Source organism: Penicillium solitum (assembly GCF_028829755.1).
Source record: "Penicillium solitum strain IBT 25940 chromosome Unknown utg000001l_segment0_segment0, whole genome shotgun sequence".
Classification (NCBI taxonomy): Eukaryota; Fungi; Ascomycota; class Eurotiomycetes; order Eurotiales; family Aspergillaceae; genus Penicillium; species Penicillium solitum.
Window position 1 is genome coordinate 522,025 of NW_027072121.1, and position 20,310 is coordinate 542,334.

The following is a 20,310-nucleotide window of genomic DNA, read 5'->3' on the forward strand; positions in this document are numbered from 1 at the left end:
GACCTGTTGCTACTATATGGGCTCTTTTAGAATACAAAAAAAAAATCAATTAAATAAATAAAGAAGATGCAAAAAGAGAAGGGTAGATCGAGGAAAACCCTCATTGTAACTTTGTTACAGGGGAAAAAAAGAATGCATCAGGAGGGAATCGAACCCCCCTCGCCAGTTAACTTGAAAAGGACGAATCCTGATCATGGAAGACTAGCATCATAACCACTAGACCACTGATGCAGTGGATGTGTTGTTTGGTCAACCATTAAGGTATATCAATAGTGAAACGGTCGATCATTGCATCGTGGGTGCATGCATTACCTCCGGGCGATTGATCAACAATTCAATTCCCGGAATTATTATACTTGATTATACTTGTTCTAAATTGAAGGCCATCTAAACGAGCTTGTCAAAATATCAAAATATATGTACGGAGTACGTATATCTTCGTTGCTGTGCGTGATACTATAATACATATTTCAAAGCAAGACTATAAGCTCAATCTAACTAGGTAGTTCAGTTGCCTCATTTATAGTTCTGTTCGCATTCATTTTACAGGTGGTTTAAGTTGTATCTATATAACCGTGCAGCAGTGTTCGGTGTATTGTCCCGATACAGGGGTGGAAAGGTATATGTAAGTTTAATATATACAAATTATCTACATCTGGATAACAAATGACGAGAACCAGAAAAAGAAAACGGTCATTGCGAGTTACTAGCGTGGGGCTACTCATTATTTATTTACAAATACTCCAACAGCTTTGTTTAATTTAAAAACCTAATTTCCTAAATCTCCAGTGCTGAGAACCTCGGAAGCCATTTGAAGCTACCTACATAGGGGCTGATGTCACTTTTGATACTCCCCCGCTCGGCCAAGCCGAATTTGTAGCAGATGATGGTCTCTGATAATTTATTAATTTGGCAAATTTACCATGAGGCAGTTGATTAGAATATGTATCCTCCCAATCTTAGTATTCGTACAGGATGAAGCTGTCTATGTACACGCATAGCCCATTTTGATAAGAAAAAGAAGAAGGAACAGCGAAGTATGTGATCAAGTGGAACGGCCGCAAAATAAAGGCGAAGCCAAAAACGATCAAATGCATACATATCAATAAGACACAAGACACCTTGCTATGCTGATGAAGGGGGGTAAGCGGGAAACAGAAAAGCAAAGACACTAGACAAGGACAACGGGTGTATTATCCGAAAGTGCCCACGATAAGAGCCGCCTGTCATTCTGGATATTGGATATCCAAAGTAGCGGGAAGTAGCATGACGAGATAGGGCTGCAGGTGCCCCGAAGTAGAAAGACCCTAGCCTGAGCCATAAACTCTGATGGAGCCGCTCGAGCCGCTTGTATTTTTTATCAGATGACCACGGGGTCTTCGTCCCGATAGTAGTCTGCATCGTCAAAGAAAACGGCAGACTGGCGTCTTATTTCCTCGACCACGCTTCCCCGTCGGGAACTTGGGGTCTGAGGACGTGATGAGTTGGTTGACTGGGACATGCTGTCTGACAAGTCACCGAACCGGGACTCGCTTTTGTAGCTAGACCCATCGCGCTCGGGGAGATTTTCATCTAAACGCTCAACCATGCAGTCTGGATGTTCATTTTCTCGACTGCGGAGTCGACGAGAGAGGATCGGGGAGAGCGCGCGTCCTCCCGTTCTGGATTCTTGCAGTCCTTTCATGATCGCATTCTCGACCTTAAGCCGGTTTTGGATAAATTGAATCTTGGAGAAAGCGCTTTGTTGGCCAACATGTATCATGCGGGCGAGCCTTTCAGGAGTAGGATCGGAAAGAATATGGATGAAGTCGGAAGGAATGGTTTTGGGCCAAATAGTCACAGTGCCACTGAACTTTTGCAACCAGATCTCGCTCCAGTCTTGGCCCATAGGTCGCGGTAGGAGCTCTAAATGCCGAAGAACTCGAAGCCACTTATTGAGGTCTAATTTGATGTACTGCTCGATTGCAGTGCCGAGGAAGCCGCCGCGCCAACCACGGCCCTTGCGGTGTGTGACTGGTCGCCCTACTGTTCCTCTAGAACTAAAGAAGAAGAGGTTGATGTGGGGGTTAACCTGAAGTAGTGTTAGTGGCAAAAGGGTAAAATTGTCGAAATTAATCTTACCTGGGATACGATCGTAAAGTTCACGTTGAAATGTAGGTTCAACGCTTTGATAGGTATGTCAGTCCGCAAGCTACCATCCTTCCATTTATGTCCAAACGAATAAGGCGCAAGAGTTCCATCACGCTTTTTAGTCATTAATACAACAGGGTTTAAAATGCCTGGAACAGCCGCCGAAGCAAGCACAGCACTCCATATGACGCAATCGGGGCATGTTAGATAATTGGCCAGGATAGTCGGCGAGTGAGGATCCGAGGGCACGCAGGTGACATTCAAAATGCGCCCGGTCCGTTCGTAAGCTTCACGAAAGGTCGTTGAGCCCCTGCAGAACCAGGCACACTGCCGAGCCCAGTCGAGGGTATCGAACCGAGCACCAGTTCGCCACCAGCGATGAATCCAAGTTGCCAGCCCTTCGTGACATGCGCGAATCCGATGCGCTAAAGCTGGAACGAGCAGCCGCTTCAACTCATCATCTGTTCGAGTCGCGACTAGTCCTGCCACTAGTGCTCCACCTGACGTGCCTGTTATGATTTCTGGAAGGACATCATTATCAAGCAGCGCCCTTACAACCCCGAAGTGGTAGTAAGCGAATGTAGCTCCACCCGAAAGACAAAGAGCGGTGCGTCCGAAGTTCGTATCGAGATGTTTGAAAAGCTGATACTTCTCATCCTTGTCAATCTGCTTATTGTCCAAAACGATCTGTATGCATGCGTGCACCTCGTCGATGTATTCCTGAACCAGCTCCTTGGTTCCCGAATAGGTCTCGCTGTATATTCGAGGATTTTCCACACCGGCAAAGTTGTTCTTGACGCAAGCCTCCAAAAGTGCCCGGAGATCTTCGATGACAGGTACCTCGCTGGAGCCAACCCGACCATTTTTCATTTCCCATTCCGCATCCTTCCTCAGCTGCTTCAGCTGCGAAACCACCTTGTTGACAGTGAGGTGGTCGTAGTAAGCGTACTCGTCTGTCTTTTTCCAATTTTCGGTTCCGAGATGGACGTCCAACGCCTGAGCCGCTTTCAGCCAGTCGGGGTAGTTTTTCTGTGCAGATAGCTCTCGGCGTAGCCTTTCTCTCTTTCCCCGCCATGTCACCCACTGTTCATACAGTAATATATAGACGCGCACCAAAACATAGCCAAAGCTCAGTACTGTGAGCCACGCGAACACAATGAAGAGGAAGGGCCATTTCAAAATAGTATATAGCACGCCTTCCCTCGTTTCATCCTTGCTTCGCTTTGGTGCTTTGCGGCGGCCCCGACTCTTGCGGATTCTTTGATTGATCGGGCGCCAGTCGTTGATGGCTGTCAATGGGGAAGCTTCTGGGGCATTCAGCGCCCTCTCGAATCGGTCAAGTTCATCTGGCTGAATGAAGTCGCGGTCGTAGTCAGGGAGACAGGCCGGATCGTAAGGGTCGTACAATGCGGGTTTATTCTCAGTGGTCATGTTCAACACATTCTGAATACACCAACGAAGATGTTGAAAGTCACAGAGGTACCTGGAAATCCGGTTGGGGAAGCTACGTTGTACGGATCATGACGTTGGCGTCACGTGTAGCTTATCCCCACATTGCGGCTAGTGTATTTCCGAAAACAGCTAGTCTAGTTTTTATGTAAGCTGAGTCATCCAGATCTTGCCCCGCCAGATAAGAAATAAAAAAAACATACCGAACCATGGATGCCTCGGTAGCTAAACAGCAATTGATTCCCATTCAGAACTTTATTGTTCTCAAAAATGAGGGAATTGTGTAGATCTACCAGAATCAATCTACCTAGGATTGAATTTGTCATAGTCACGCAATTTTCAACTTCGCTTAACATTCTTTGTATCGAGAGTGAATCAATTAACTTTGAGAAACTATGGCAGGCATCATCCCACATTGAGATCCTGCGGCATCTGAGTACGACAATGCCGCCGCCCGTGCGATGGCATTGAAAAATCCTTGGAATGTACCCCTCCATGCACGCCATCTGGGGGTAATCGGCATTCCTTCATACAATCCGCTATTCAATGGCTCAATGCTCAATTAGCGGGGTCATCGCGCTCGCCTCTCTCGAGGCTAAATGCCATATTTCTTTTATCCCGGCTCAAAGAATCATACCATAGCTCACCGCTACATGCTCGGCGGCGCGAATATCGAGGAAGATCTCAGCGTCCTCCCGTGATTGGTAGACGTCTCGGGAGAGTTTGTTTGTCGCAGCCGAATTGGAGGCCCAGGAAAGCATCCCATGGGCTGGCAACGGGGGTCAACATTACTGTAGCCACATGCATCAAGGACGAGGAAGTGCTTTGTGCTCACGGTATCGGACATAAACTACGAAGTAGCAGATCATAATATCGACTACCTTTTTTATATTATACGACGGGGAAACGTCATTTCGGTCACCTGATGTTAAAAACGGGCCCTTCATCACATATTGAGGATGATTTGCAGCGACTAAATATCCTTAGCGTCGTTACGGGCTGCAGGATTCGTCCATAATTAGACTCGTTTAGGAGAGGATATTCCGGGCGGGTTTTCCTTTTGCTCGTGTTCGTCGCCAATGCTGATCACGTTGATCAGCCTGCTAAAGTCTTAAATGCAGACGCGAAAAAGCAAACATGTTATAAGCCATCGCTTTCCATCACTACTTTGCGATTCTACACTCGCTTATACTAACGTGTTTTTAAGCATCGTTTTCGATGCAACCTTCGGCTTGTCTTGTAGCCATACACAGCAGTAAAAATATTTATTGTCCCGTGTTGCGCGGTAGCCGCTCAGTTTATTGTGTTGCTTTAGCCTTTTATGCCATCCCTGAACGTGCCGGGAGCGCCGAATTTAAATGCTACTCATGTCAAGGTTACCATGTTCTCCAATGCCCCGCTCTTTGAAGTCAACAACGCCTTGGCATTTTCGCTATCTTCAATCCAACCTCGAATCATCGTTCCCTATTTGGCCCTATGCAGATCATGGATTTTCCCTCGCGAAGTATTGTGGCGTTGTTAGAGCCGGTGAGAAAGCTTTCCCCCGCTTACGAAGTTAACCCCCAGTACTCCCCGAACATGAGCGGCAAAAGCAAAAATAAAAAAAAGCTCAGCGAGCCACATTCAGTCTTGGCAAGGGAATGCGTCTGGAAATGACCCGTGTCGCGTCTCAGCCAATGAGCAGTCTCAACGCCCATGTATGTCCCATATCGCACCGCGTACTTGGCGGGGATCGTCCAAGGGTGGGGAAAATGTCCTCGGATCTCCGAGGCCGGGCAACGCCCGAAAGCGTTTCCTACTCGGGACAAACTTGACCTTTGTTTTATGTTGTCTACGGTACGGAGTACTGGATATGTACATACAACATTGTAGTACGGAGAGGCAATGTAGATCTAGTTGATATCATATCATGTACCCCCTCCCCCTTCGTTATGTCAAAAGGTCTAATTTCCATGTGTTGAACATACCTGGGGTTTTTGAGGGGGTATTCAGCCCTGATCAGCGAAAAAGATTGGCGTCTCATTTTGTTATACGAAGCACGAAGTTCTGGAAAGAACAGGGGGGATGTCCATATGGTACATACGGAGTACATATGCGATTCATAGCACACACTTCAATAACGGCAGGGATGCTGTAGACTCCTCGCATGAAAAGTGCAGTGTCGTATGCAGCAAGGCTGGGATCTGAAGTTGAACCGAGCGTTTGCGGCGCATTTACATAAATGTCCTGGAATGTTAGCTTTCAATATTTTGATCTAACTACAATTATACCCCGCGCTCTAGGATCTGTCGCAGGGATAAAAAAACGAATAAATGGGAAATTATACCTGTGTACAAAGTTTAGAAGTGAGTTTGTCCTTGATACTCAAATATGAAACATTCGCAATATAATAAATTCATGTCGCAAATACAACAATACTACGTATTCTTAGGGGGGGGGGATGTCAACAGTTAAACACAGCCCCCCCTTCTAGAGATAAAATCGAGGAATTAAAGAGAGATGAAGGGGTAACATTGGAACCATGGGACAGCCGCCCTTATCCGTTCCAACGTTTTCCGTAGAAGCGGTGTGGCTGATATCGGGACGAAGTCGAGTAGAACCATGGATGAGATGAAACCACATGTACTTCAACTTTATGACACTAATGTCTCGTAAGTTAGTGATGTCATCAGAGGACTTTCTGGAATTCATATATATATTTAGAGTAAAAGAAAACACATTTCCGATTCCTGTCTCCACTCCCCAAAGGAATGTCAGATGTCAGTGCGAGCTGACGGACTCCGACGATCTTAGATAGCGTAATGGCGACTTCTAGTTGAATGTCGCTGATTCGTTCTTTTACGGGGATTCATCAAGGTATAGCGCCAACCAGGTCCTCTGTTTATGCTCATTCTCGCAGAATTTCTGAATGACTGCATCCACTATTTCCCATTTGAGGAGGGAGGCATCCTGCGAGCATGCAGATATCCTCCCATGCATGTGCGCCCCCGCCAATCGTGTGCCTCGTGCAATCATTCGCTTCCGTCTGAACCCTGATTTGATCGCCTGCACCCCCTTCAGCGCCTACAGATGACCAACGACATATTCGGTAAGGGCACGACGTATGAGTCGTACTCTCGGGGTCTGCGTTGAAGAGTCAGAGAGGTTTAAAAAAAATAAATACATAGATGATACTCCGTATGGAGTACTTGACCCGATAAAAAAAAGTAGAAAAGCGGGCCAAAAAGAGCACAGGGCAACTAAGCCAGCGCTCGGCATTCCCACCCGGTCTGCATCGTGGACTGAGGTTGCCTGCGTGTGGCTGCGTCGGAGATTGATCAACACGCCGCCACCAAGATAGGATTCATGACAAGTTTCAACAGTTTCCAGGAGGGGTGGGTTTCAACTTTCAACTGCATGAATGGGAAGATGTTAATTTTTTTTACGTCGATCAAAGAGAGCCCCTCGGTACGGAGTACTGTACAGGACCCACCGATAGCATATGGTCTGAGTTCCTTGCTCCACGATCGGCTCATAATATTGACGCTACGTGCGAATTCTACGGTAATATTATGCAAGAGGGATTAAGCCATCACATCCTAATCTTCGCTAACCATCGAAAAAATTTCCTGATCTCCTTATAGGGTAATAGGGGGGTTTACCAGGGTACTAATCGTTTTGATAGACGCGGGAGCGAATTCGGCGAACTAAAATACTAGGCGCTGTCCCCATAGGCTCGCCACTTCCCACCCGGGTATAGTAGCTGCAGCATTAGCAGCAAATATTTATTTATATTAGTGATGGTTATACGGTATTAGACTAAGTACGGAGTACGGAGCACGGAGTAGTCTGTGTCTTATAGATTACTTGGATAGGTCAAATTTTTAAGAAAGAGGACAGCGTATATGTAGAGAAACCAGAATCGGACAATTGCATTCACGAGGTAATAAGAATTTTAAAAAAAAAGTATCAGGAGAAATAAAATCCAATCAGCAAGTCTATCAGACGACTATCATTTTGAAATATCTCAGCTGATAAAAAGGAAAATCGGAAATCGGAAATAAAAAAATGTTGGTAAACGTGTATTACGACGTATATGGGCTGTGTATTGTGTTATCAGGATAAGCCTGTATTATTTAGCTAAATAATTGGTTACCCCGTGCCACCACCTTTTCCCTCTTCACCTTTTGTCATTCCTCTCCAATCTCTATCTCAACTTTTCGAGGTCTCAGAGAGGAGATCGAGTCGTTTTTTTTGACTCTCCATATTTCATTCTCCAGGTATTATCCCTTCTCACTTGCCCGCCTCCCGGGGTCCCCGAAATCCCCCATCTCCCATCCCCCAATGAGACTGATCAATTTCAGCACAACGTTGCTAACCCTCGCATTTAGAGCCTCGATTGCTCGTTTTTTTCGGGTCTCATTCGGGTCGCACAAGCAAGATGTCGACTACATCTGGTAACATCTGTTGAGCTATCCATCTTCAGAGTTCTTCCGGTCCACCACCATACTACCCCCCGTTGACGCCATGGAGAAAATCAACACCGGGGATGGACAACTTTTCATAAAGGTTTGTATTTCTATGCAACAATCACCTGATCATTGAGATGATAGAGATTGTCTGGGTATTTGGTCCTACAGACAGCTAACGTGCATGGTTACCATAGAATGTCGCTAGCTACGTTCGCACCCACGAAAAGGCTCTCGCCAATGCACTACAACTCCGTCGTCAACCCACCAAAAATGCTATTCCACAATCACCCAGTGTTCCTCTGACCCCTGGTAGCTCTTTCGCCTCGACCTCGTCAACCCTGGCCGCGGCCTTCTCATCTGCGGCATTGAAATTCATGTCGCAGAACGCCAAAACCGCCAAATTGACATTGACCCCCCACCACCTTTTCTACCTTCTCTCCCGTTTTGAGGAATTGACCATTGCCGTGGGCCCTATGAACATCAGGTTGGAGAACATTCACACCGAGGTTTCGCAATCCTATGTTTCTTTCCTGAACAAGCCCCAACAGTCCCGGGGCGATCGGGCCTCCATCCATTCGGTGTCCAGTGTTCGTAGTGTGATGTCTGGTATGACCGACCTCTGGTCATCTTTCCGTCTTGGATCCAAGGATACCCCAACCAAATCGGACAGGGCCAAGGCCGCCTTGGAAGGGGACCTGAAGTACTTATACTCTGCCTTTACTAAGATCCCGTGTCTTCGTCTTGCCCCAGACCACCGTGCTCCCCTGATCTCTGGATATGAAGAATTTCCTTTCGATACGGCTGTGCCGCTGCACTCCTTTAAGAATCTGAGCGCTTTAGAGATTATTGATCTAGATTACCGTTCTTTCTATGGCTGGGACAGATTGTCTGAGCAACTACGCACCTTGACCATCAAGAGAGCCCACTTGGACGATCCGGCCGATCTTTTAACGAGAATTGTGTTGGACGACATTGATAAACGCCGCCGACGGTCTGCCAAGTCTCAACAGTCGCCCTCACTGGGATGGACCAGCTCCAGCAGTCAGCCAGTTCACGCCCCCGACCAGGCCAACTCCATCTCAGCTCCTGGATCTCCTATCGTGGACACAGCATTCGGAACCAGCACCAGTCCCAGATCTTCCCCGATGTTCCGAGCCGGCTCAGAAGGCGCCAAGATTCGCGCCAGGGCCGGGAGTGTCTCTCCCACTCGACCGAACACGAAGCACGGTCACCGTCGCGGCCAGTCTCGGCAAATTCGCCGCACAGGCTCCGCAAGCTCTGAATCAAGCGAGACCTCTACTGGCCATCGAAATGGAAGCTCTACAAACCTACTCGCAGACGTCCTCTCGCCTTCAAAATGGCGATTCCTGCGACACCTGGGCCTCCCCGAAAATTCCCTGACATCCGTTTCTGCCGCCAGTCTCGCCCCTGTAGCCAACAGTCTCAACTCCCTTGATCTGTCCTCTAACCTTTTGACGGAGATTCCTGATGGCGTAGCGTCACTGGTGGCATTGAGAGCCCTCAATTTATCGCATTGCATGATTGAGTCTCTTCACTCCCTCACCCGAAATCCCCTTCCCGCCATCACCGTTCTCACCCTCCGCGGAAATCGCCTTCGTTCGCTTGCAGGAATCGAGCGGTTGCTCTCTTTGGAAAGATTGGATCTTCGTGACAACAACCTCACGGACCCGACGGAGATTGCGCGGCTGACCAGTCTCCCTGAAATACGGGAGATCTGGGTATCTGGCAATCCATTCGTCAAGACCCACTCTGGATATCGAGTTGTAATCATGAACCTCTTCCGCCGGACGCCTGGTTATTCCGAGGACATCATAATTGACGGTAGAGGTCCGGGATACACTGAGAGGAAGCAACTTGTTGAGCGAGTTGCAGAGCCTCAAGCTGCACCGGTTGTACGCTCCAGCCCGGCAGATGACTCAACTGTTGTGCAGAAGTCTACTATTTCGAAAGTGCCCCGCGATCTTGCAATCTACAAGCCTCAAGAAGACGAGGGAGATTTGCACATTAATGGCACACATCTGAAGGAAAGTGACGGGGGAACCAACCGCCGCAAAAAGCTCCAACGACGCAGGATAGTCGATATCTCGGTGGACAATCCATTTACCACCGATGGTCTGGGTAACGCAGGCGGCACAGCTCTTCCAGTTCTTCCCGTTCAGCAAATCCAACCGCCAGTTGACCATCCGATTATTGTCCCCGTTGACCAGCCGTGGAGGCTGGAAAGCGCCGCGCATTCTGGATCGTCAAGCATCCAAAGCCCTGAAAAACCTGTGCATTCGAGTCCCCCTCTTGTACAGGCTTTGCAGGGCAAGGACAGGACGATGGATGAAGAGTTCTGTCGCCAGCAGCTGGCAGTTCTTCGCCAGGACGTGGGCCATAACTGGCTAACAGTTCTCGGCGAGAATGACTGGAATAACTCCCATAAAGACTTCGCTCACAGCTCTGGCGCGGGCTTGGACCATTCCCCTCATATTTCCCCACCCACACTCACCCGCTCGAATACCCAAGCGATCCTGAGCGGACATGCGCTTAGCGGATAAAATGCCCTTTTTTATTATTTACAGTTCTCGGCCCATGACACCTCCTGCCGGGACTCCGTTCGCCTCTCACGTTTCTATCTCATGACTCCCGGAGTTCTCTCCGGTGGATGCGACGTTTACCTGCTTCAGCGGGTTCTGTCATCTCTTTTCTCCTTATTTACGAGGACCCAACTCTCCCCTCGTGCAGTCCCTTGGGACTTATTTGAACAACATATCCCCAGCACCAGCAGCTGATCATTCTATGCATTGTTTTCGGCGTTGGATGACTTATGAGACATGGTGGGTTGGATGTATGAACTATTTACGGCCGTCTTTTGCGTTTCTCTTTTCACTGTTCCGTGTGTCCATTTCCTTTTCTTTTCCAAAACGCATCCTGCGATGACCCCCGGTTTTTGGGAGTCGGCTTGATCCACGGAAGGCACAGTGAAAGACATTTTGTTTTCGGTTCTAGCGTTGTACTGTATGATTCTGAATTTTCGGGCATGTTGGCGTTGGATGGATCTTTTGACTTGTTTAATTCCCCTCTTGTTACTTCTTGGTTTTCTCCTGTTTTCAATTCTCTTTCTGTATAATGCTGCATGACTTCTGGACAAGCAGCATTGTATAAGACTAGGGCCCCGAGCTCATTTGTGAAGAATTCCAATTATTTTGGAGAGTTTCCTATATTTCTACCTTTCTACGGTTCTACTTCTCTATTAGGCATCTAGATATCCATTCCGTAGAGCCGGAAGATCCACTAGTATGGGTTTGATTCGTAGGTTATACCTAGGTAGATTCAAAGGCAATATAGAATAATATAGAATGGTATGATCGTATGGATCTCAGTCTAGATGCACAATCTAAATGCACTATTTTAGTAGATCAGCCTCTTCTTTCGTGCTTGGACCCCGTTTGGCGTCGAGGGCGTTGGCAGTCTCGACCTAGAACCCCCCTCCTCTATGCAGATTTTTTTTGTATCCAAGCGCTTGTAACACAGAAGAGATATAAAGGAATAAATAGAATAGAATAATAGAATAATAGAATAAATGTAAAGTAGAAGGGGGGGGGGGAATAGGTTCTTTTATAAGGGCTCTATATATAACATACACCCCCCCTCCTCTCTTCTCCTTGGGGAAGATCAAACACGCGCAAACACAAAATAGGAACTTCCCGCTTTCTTCTTCATAAAAGATTCTCTTCTCTTCAACCTTCAACCCCATCTCCATCTCCACATTCACGTTTAAGTTGTTGATGTTTTCGAGATTCAAACTGGTCTGACTATCGTACTGAGAAAATTTTCTCCCTTGATTGAAATTTCCCTTCCGATATCTCTCCATTCATCTCGACTTCATCCACTTTTCGGCTTTCTTCATCAAGTCAAATCGCTAAGAGTTCAGTGCTCTTTCGCTCAGCCTCGTTTATCTTTTGAGGCGTCTACGAGCCCATTCTCTTTTCTTTACACCGTGCGCGTACACAACAACTCGGATAGGCACCACCGTCCAACACCCGTCTGGCATCTCTGCCAGAACTGTTTTTTTTTTCTTTCTTTCTTTCTTTCCCGTGGCCGTTGGGCCCTAATCTAGATCTGTTTGGTCTTGAAATCTTCTGTTTGGTAGGCATCTCTCTATTCCTTTTTCCCTCTGCTGCTCCCAACAACCCGACCGCCCAAAAGGGGAAGAAAAATCAACGGAAAAAATTCGAGCGCGTTCTTCAATTTCACCTCAACTTGGGACTTGCAATGCAGACTGGACTTCATCTCAATCTGGAACGCTTTATTAACTTGTTTTTCCGACAGTAACAGGACATAGTCGCCGCGTCATCAAATCTCTGTTATTCTCACCCGATCGCTCCGGAAGTCTCTCTTCCAACCTTTCGCTTTTCTTTTCCTTCACCCATTTTTTTCTCTTTTTCTTTCGTGTTTTCGTTAGACATTATTCGCCATGGCCGATCAGGAAGTGGATCTGGACTCGATCATCGACCGGCTCTTGGAGGTGAGGGGTAGCCGCCCTGGAAAGCAGGTTCAGCTGCTCGAGTCAGAGATCCGTTTCCTCTGCACCAAGGCTCGTGAGATCTTCATCTCTCAGCCCATTCTTCTCGAACTGGAAGCGCCCATCAAGGTAAGAAATTTCTTTTTATATCTGAACGGTTTTTCGAGTCGGAATAGGCCTCCGTCTAACATGCGTGTCTTGCTAGATTTGCGGTGATATCCACGGCCAATACTATGACCTCCTGCGTCTCTTCGAATACGGCGGTTTCCCCCCGGAGGCTAATTACCTCTTCCTCGGTGACTACGTCGACCGTGGCAAGCAGTCTCTCGAGACCATCTGCCTCCTCCTTGCATACAAGATCAAGTACCCCGAGAACTTCTTCATTCTGCGTGGAAACCACGAGTGTGCCTCGATCAACCGTATCTACGGTTTCTACGATGAGTGCAAGCGCCGATACAACATCAAGCTCTGGAAGACTTTCACCGACTGCTTCAACTGTCTCCCCATTGCCGCCATCATTGATGAGAAGATCTTCACCATGCACGGTGGTCTGAGCCCCGATCTCAACTCGATGGAGCAAATCCGCCGTGTCATGCGCCCCACGGATGTAAGTTTCTCCCCGATTTCACCCCTCCCTGGTAAATGTGGTTCTATTGGCGAAAAGAAAAGCGGCAGCGTGGCACTGGGTTCGTTCGGCTAAAGGCCAACATCGCTGACTGAAATAGATTCCCGACTGCGGTCTCCTGTGCGATCTCCTGTGGTCCGACCCCGATAAGGATATCACCGGCTGGAGCGAAAACGACCGAGGTGTTTCATTCACATTCGGCCCCGATGTGGTATCGCGCTTCCTTCAAAAACACGATATGGATCTGATCTGCCGTGCACACCAAGTTGTTGAGGATGGATACGAATTCTTCTCCAAGCGCCAGTTGGTTACACTATTCAGTGCGCCCAACTACTGTGGTGAATTCGATAATGCCGGTGCAATGATGAGCGTGGACGAGAGTCTGCTCTGCTCCTTCCAGGTGAGTTATGGAATCTTCATCCTCCGAGATCTTTTTTTTTTTTTTTTTTCAGTTCCTAACCTACTTTTTCTTCTTCTGATAGATCCTGAAACCAGCCGAGAAAAAGCAAAAGTACGTTTACGGTGGCATGAGCGCCGGCGGTCCCGTCACTCCTTCGCGAAAGCAAAAGAAGAAATAAAAGAATCAATACGAGCTTCCCCATGTGCAGCAGGTTCGGGCGGAGATAAGCCTTTCACAAAATCTCTTTAACAGCGCCCTCATGACATCCTCCCTACAACCCCCGCGAGTCCCTCCCCCGGATCCACGAAAACGATGAACGACCGAGGAACCCCTCATCCGCACCCAGGGAAGTCCGATATTCCTCTTCAACTCCACCGATAATATCACAGTCACATTCTTCAACTCCTCCCAGACCCCCGGGCTCTCTCTCTCCCAGTGCGACATGCGATAAAAACACAACAGTCACATCATTTCCTGGCCCGTGCGACCCTCTGTACTTCCGGAGCGGAATTCAAATGCTTATTTCTTCGTTGGTTCTCGACTTCTCTCTCTGTTTCTAACCATCTGGACTGGAAAGTTTTTTTTTTTTTTCCTTTCGGCATCCTGGGAACGGAGAAGGGAAACTGGTTATCTTTTTCTCTTTTCTTCTTCTTTTTCCTTCTTATTGTCCTGCTCCTTCACCGCATGTGTTGTTGTTTTCTTATCGAATCATATTCGTCTTTCGAATTTTCTAGTCCGACACGTACGAGGTGGTAGTAGGTACCTCTCTCTGCTGATACATCGTATACCGGACTGGGAATGGGAGGTTCTGTTATTGACGGTGTTTCTGTGAATCTAGCTTGGCCTTGGAATGGTTTTTTTTCGGAGGTCTAGATTGTTTGTTATATGGGCTGTGAGAATCACATTTGAGTTTATGCTTATGTAGGCCAAGATATCTCAGATTTTCTTTTGGGTAGTTGATTCCGTCTCTGATTGATACATACTCGAAATAGAGTCTTGCCTGAATTGAGGAATTGGAATATCCTTCAATTCAAGGCATAGGTATAGTATGGTAATACCTATCTATACAAGGTATTATACATAGCAACAGCAATCAATATCAGTTAAATTCTATATGGATAATTATGTTGACAGAGCTCTGGTTGCCGATTTATAGTGTGTCCCCGGTAGTTGCGCCTGCGGCTAGCTCCGCCTGCATCGGCGTCGGAGCGGTGCGCATATTGCTATCACCTAACGCCCTACGCATCGGCTACGACGCTCATATTTCGGCTTCGTGAAGTCCGGTTCCTCTTGTTGGCTCTTAGGCCACTCTCTGCATTTATAGAAACACACTGAATGGCCAGATAGTGCGACGCTGCGCTTTATCCATGACTTTAATCGGGGTAATGGACCAATATCCGCCATCAGTGGTCAAGTCCTGTAGCAGATGCCGTTCCAGAAAAGTGAAGGTGATTTCCCCAAGTTCGATTCGTTTGCATGGTGCTGAATGTGTAGATAGTGTGATCTGAAAGTGCCCCAATGTTCGGCATGCGAAAGACAGGGGGAGGTCTGCAACGTCACTGAATACGTTGCCTATCCCTATGCACTTGTGGAGAGTCTTCCTCTCAAAAGTAAAAGAACTCGAGGACAAACTTGCAGCCTGTACAAATGGATCGGCCCATGGGCAATCCCTCAATGGCCCTCCGCTTGAACCGTACTCTAATCGACAGCCAACTGCAAGACAATCGGTTCCAGCAGACGTGAGCAAAGAAGCCGAGGAAGTAGGCGTTCTAGCCATTGGGTTTGCTGACCGATATTCTCACTCCAAATATGGTAAAATGCTCAAGTAATGTCATGGTACACCCTGATCTGTGCAGCACTTGCACGGGATACTCTCGCAATTCCAGCAACAGGTGCTGGTGTAGAACGACTCTTTAATACTGCACGCGATATCTGCTATTATTGCCGCGGTCGTATGAAGTCTACGACTATCGAAGAGCTTACCGCATAATGCTGATGCATTTAAATCGTCCTTCACCAGCCTTCATGGTTCCCTCGCAAAATATGGTTGCCACCTGCTCTCACGCATCATCCGGCGCTCTGAAACAATGGGCAGCGATATTCAATGAGTCTGGGATAGATTCTATCTGTCGGTGCTATCGCCAATTCCATGACATTCTCATGGCAGGTCTTGTTCGTCTCTACAGTGACTGGTAAGTTGATAGAAGCCCTCTCTTGCTTAATTTCAATATTGGAACAGGATACTAAATGATTAGGCATATGCAAAAGGTTGTACTAACACCCAGACCAACTCTCCGACTTGAAGATGCTGAAATCTTCCTTGACTTACTTCGCAAGGGAATTTCGAATCTTCACGACCCTTCTCTCTCGAAATTCGAAAGGATATTTCACTCCCTCAAAGAGAAAGTATACGCTTACGCATCTGGGATTGGCGAAGCACGCCAGGGCATTCCATTTGCTCAGGTGCCCGATCTTTCAATATACACCAGTGCGCCTGATATGACCAGGGCTCGGGAAGATAGCCATTTTGCCCCTAATACCGAAATCGGCATGATTTCGATGGGATCGGAGGGCCTGGAAAGTTATTTGAACCAAATGACGACCATTTTTGACAATGAGATGTTTGATATCGATGATACGTTGACGGTGTGGTACGGGTCCGTTCTCAATGACGTTGGAGGTACCGATAATATGCGAATTGGGTGACAAAGTATATACCATATGCTATTTCTTTTAAATATTGTCTTATTCCATCCCGATCGTATCTAGATGACTATATATTTAATATGCATATCTGAACCTAGTGTTCTCCCGATCTGTTGAATCATCCAGATCCATCTCAATCCCCTCCATACCTGGCCTTTCGCTAATCTGCCCATGAGCACGATCACGGTGCTTATTAGAAGTTAAACAAGACACGAAATACAAAATTCCAGTCACAGTCATAATCGCAAAGCAGCAGAGCATGGCCCCAATTCCCAGTGGATAATGCGGTGCTTGGTCGTTGCGGAAGAACTGTGGACCAATGATGTTTCCAACAGCTAGAATCATATATCAGCAAGGATTCCAAAAAAATAAATACCAAGGCGAGAGACTTACCATAAAATACAGCCACGGAGATAGAAACGAAGCTCTTCTTCGTTGTTCCGCTAGCGTTGGAAGTTTGCAGACTCAATGCGAGCACCCAGGGCACGTTGTAGAATCCCATAATGTAAATGCCAGCCAGTGAGGTATTACGCTGTGTGATTGGGTTCACAAGATGAACTACAATAGCTCCTGCCACAGTAATGAGGGAGGATATAACCTAAAGTAAGCATCGGATGTTGGGGAGATTCACCGAAGCAGATGGTGCAAATATTTGTTGGACATACTCGTATACAAGCCTCCATAAACAAGGCGGTTTGAATAATACTGAGTTCAAGAAAACGTAGGCTCTAAGCACCAGCGCTGGATAAAAATAACTAGTATACAAAGTATCAGCCTTGATATTCTTTTTGCCGTCCACTATTGAGGAAGACTTGAGTTGACTCATCCAACCTTTCGCTCAGCTACCGATCAGATAGCACCATACTGACGAAGAGTTCCCATGAAGACATCCCTAAGCGGGGCGTACCCTTGGCCTTGTATAACATATTCGCTGGCTACTGCATCGGTGCCAGTGAACGGGACGTTCCATGTATACGTGTAACCACTCTGGGATTGAGGTGCGACACCGATAGAGGCCCACGTCCAATACTTGATAGGATTTCCGAAAGTAAAACTTGATAGGATTTCCGAAGGAAATCCTATCAAGTAGAGAGAGTCTGTCTGTCTGAAGGACATCAGATAATCTACAGGAGAATCGGCCACGGGGAGACGTGGGTCGGATTTCGGTCTGTCAATTAAGCATGGCATGTAATTTTGTATGGTACCGTTATCATGACGGTCCATTGGTTTTCCGGTCTGTATGGAGTCGGTAATTTCTACCATGCATGATGCATAGTACTTGACACTAGTCTATACCCTCATCTTATCCGTCTAACGCCCAACATGCTGCTATACGATAACGAGGACATCGCTTAGCAGTAGTGTATAGTTGTACCCTAATACCAAGATTCCTGCCCAATCAGCTCAAGGAAGCTTCTCCAAATTCCTACATATTGAAACCCGTCATCTGCATGACCCTGAGAGCGCTCATGAATCTCCGAGGTCAACTCCCGTGATACACAACATCGGTCATCCTGTTTTTGCCTTATTGAATGAAACATGAGGTTTAGCAGCATGCTCGTCGCCGCAATCTTCAACTTTCTATCGACTTTCTGCCAACAAGTCATTGGCTGCTCGTTTCCCATCGACATTTCCTCTGTTTTCCCTCAACAAAGAGTAATGCGCGACTCAAGGATCTTCGCACCAATAGGCCCTGCTCTATCGACGACTGAACGGACTGTTTTCGGCCCCCTAGGATGCGTTGTCTACGGCTACCCCTCCACTGGCGGGGTTCTCATCAAAGAGGCTGCTGACCTAGTCGACATGCTGTTCCTATCGGTCCCCCGCTCCTATGCATCGCAGCGCTCACCCAGTGCAGACGAAGAAGACAGATTCTGTAATCTCATGCGACGCACTGGTGCGAAGTTTTGGCCGAGTAAGGAGGAGTTGATCGAAGTGAAGATGGAAATAAGGGAGATCACGGAGGAAGAAGAAAAGGTGATTGTGTATGGTTGGCCGACGGATGGAGTGGGTGTGTGGGTGTTAAGATATGGGAGTGCCAGTCAAATGCCCCGAGATTTTGGGAGAATGAGTTTTGCGATGAATATGGATGAGAGAATACAGATGATGAGACAGTATGGTGCTACGTTTGTTGAAGATATCACGCAGGTTAAGGAACTTTGTGATAGCTAAATACGTTTTGAGGTCTACTAGTCTTGGGGATGAGTACTTATGGAGAGAAATTTCAATATGCTGCATACAGTGCCGTGGGAGGCTCGGGCGACCCGGAGACGGAGAGGCCGCAGTAGGTTCTGAAGTCACTCACGGCTACTTATCGTTCCGATGATCGCGAGAATAGAGGAGGTAGATGTGGCGGGTTTATCATACCGTCGTGACAATGTAGTTTCTATATATTTAAATAAGCCCGTATCTACACCGATGAGAAGCTCTCATGAAGTTAGGGGAGAATAACAATACGTGAGATTCAATACAAAAATATGATTGGCCAACCACGTAACTAATAGATTAGGATCGGATTCATAGAACTAGACTATAACAAGATCATATCTAACCCGTAGACCACCCGCTATATAGTCAACTTTATACACCGGATAGGTCTCCTCCAGTAGTTTCATGCCAATCAACGAGCCACGATAACGTCACCATCAATTGAAACTAAGGTAGGGGGACTTATATAGAGAGAGAGAAGTGAGAGATGGAAGGTAGGGGGTGCACCCCACAACAATCATTATATGTTTATTTCTTATATATAGGTTCGGATGGGTTTGGATTTGTGGGATCTACGGGGTACAGGAATGGGCTGATTTCACTCTTTACAATTAGTATCTATCTGTATACTCTGGGAGAGATCTCCCTCGGCGTTTGGCTTCGAGTTCTTGCTTCAGTTGGATGAAGCGCCTGCATAGTCATACGCAACTGGTTAGACTGCAACAGGTTAATTGAACTTTGATTGATTGATTGATACCTATCCAGCATAGAAGGGAAAGACAATTTTTAATCAGATATACAGGAAGGAGTGCGCGCCAGAAATGGACGAATCCAATTCGCCAAAGATCACATTAACCGTCTTTTCCAATCTTCCAAGGCAATGTTCATGGATATTGGACTATCCAAACTTCAACTATTAGACCTTCTGCACAGAACTCTCGATGCAAACAAGATGTCCAATGAGCCACACGTTCATATCCGACTAGTCGTAAGCCGAGCCCTAAAATCAACCCCCTACCAAAACCCATCAGTGAACATCGGTCTCCCATTGATCGTTATCATCCCGGAGATCAAAGCAACAGACCCAGACGTGAAAATACAGGGACTAAGATTGATCACATCGCATATCCGTCGAGGACCCCCTGATGTCAAAGACGAGATGTGGAACCACATTTCCAAAGCAACAGATGTACAAGCGTGTATCAGTGCCAATGTCACTGGTGCAGATGAATCGCTGATGCTGGATCTGAATGGATTCGTCAAGACGTGCAATTCGACCAATTTCTTTATCGTTCGTGATGGTGAGGTATGGGCTCCGACGAAGAATAATCAGATGCAGGGAATCACCCGGCAGAAATCCATTGATGTTTGTCGGGCCAATGGGATTCCTGTTCGAGAGCTTGATTTTACTCTTACGGAGGCGTACGGTGCCGATGAGGCCTTTTGTACTGGGACATTTCCTTCCCAGATTCATGTGCGAGAAATTGATGGACGGACAATTGGGAGTGGGAAGCGTGGTCCGATTACAGAGCGTATTCAGCAGTTGTATATGGAGATGGTGGTCAATGATACCGAGAGGACACGGGCAGAGATTCAACGGGATCTAGAAACAATAAGACCGTTCAAGCTCTAGGGGATTTAAACGAAAGATTCCAATGGGTGGATTTGATGCTTGCTTTGCGGAAAGAATGTATAATATGCAGCAGGGTTAACAAAGATTCAACGTCTACAAAATGACAATATCAACACATTTCTTATACTCCGAAGTAAGTTTTGTTAGCGGAACGCATAGCTTCCTTCTCACTCGCCCATG

At 47.0% G+C, this 20,310-nt stretch overlaps 7 protein-coding genes across 7 annotated transcripts; 5 read left to right on the forward strand and 2 right to left on the reverse strand.

Annotated features, from left to right (window-relative positions):
• Positions 1–1,360: 1,360 nt before the first annotated feature.
• N7455_000207 (patatin-like phospholipase domain-containing protein) lies at positions 1,361–3,561 on the reverse strand (the record flags this gene model as incomplete). The annotated part of the gene is made up of 2 exons (XM_040952270.2): positions 1,361–2,071; positions 2,122–3,561. 2 exons carry the CDS (start codon positions 3,559–3,561, stop codon positions 1,361–1,363), a joined length of 2,151 nt encoding a protein of 716 aa, XP_040817460.2.
• A 4,524-nt stretch (positions 3,562–8,085) lies between these two features.
• Positions 8,086–10,591, forward strand: N7455_000208 (leucine-rich repeat domain-containing protein; the record flags this gene model as incomplete). The annotated part of the gene is made up of 2 exons (XM_040952057.2): positions 8,086–8,127; positions 8,225–10,591. The coding sequence occupies 2 exons, from the start codon at positions 8,086–8,088 to the stop codon at positions 10,589–10,591; spliced, it is 2,409 nt and encodes an 802-aa protein (XP_040817113.2).
• Positions 10,592–12,510: 1,919 nt separating this feature from the next.
• glcA (type 1 serine/threonine-protein phosphatase catalytic subunit GLC7) lies at positions 12,511–13,761 on the forward strand (the record flags this gene model as incomplete). The annotated part of the gene is made up of 4 exons (XM_040952243.1): positions 12,511–12,687; positions 12,764–13,165; positions 13,284–13,583; positions 13,666–13,761. 4 exons carry the CDS (start codon positions 12,511–12,513, stop codon positions 13,759–13,761), a joined length of 975 nt encoding a protein of 324 aa, XP_040817306.1.
• Positions 13,762–15,626: 1,865 nt separating this feature from the next.
• Positions 15,627–16,289, forward strand: N7455_000210 (uncharacterized protein; the record flags this gene model as incomplete). The annotated part of the gene is made up of 2 exons (XM_040952452.2): positions 15,627–15,775; positions 15,839–16,289. The coding sequence occupies 2 exons, from the start codon at positions 15,627–15,629 to the stop codon at positions 16,287–16,289; spliced, it is 600 nt and encodes a 199-aa protein (XP_040817298.2).
• A 75-nt stretch (positions 16,290–16,364) lies between these two features.
• On the reverse strand, positions 16,365–16,791 carry N7455_000211 (uncharacterized protein; the record flags this gene model as incomplete). Its single annotated transcript, XM_040952447.2, has 2 exons — positions 16,365–16,624; positions 16,683–16,791. 2 exons carry the CDS (start codon positions 16,789–16,791, stop codon positions 16,365–16,367), a joined length of 369 nt encoding a protein of 122 aa, XP_040817130.2.
• Positions 16,792–17,843: 1,052 nt separating this feature from the next.
• On the forward strand, positions 17,844–18,461 carry N7455_000212 (uncharacterized protein; the record flags this gene model as incomplete). The annotated part of the gene is made up of 1 exon (XM_040952206.2): positions 17,844–18,461. The coding sequence occupies one exon, from the start codon at positions 17,844–17,846 to the stop codon at positions 18,459–18,461; it is 618 nt and encodes a 205-aa protein (XP_040817472.2).
• Positions 18,462–19,377: 916 nt separating this feature from the next.
• N7455_000213 (Aminotransferase class IV) lies at positions 19,378–20,130 on the forward strand (the record flags this gene model as incomplete). The annotated part of the gene is made up of 1 exon (XM_040952090.2): positions 19,378–20,130. The coding sequence occupies one exon, from the start codon at positions 19,378–19,380 to the stop codon at positions 20,128–20,130; it is 753 nt and encodes a 250-aa protein (XP_040817265.2).
• Between the last annotated feature and the right edge of the window lie 180 nt (positions 20,131–20,310).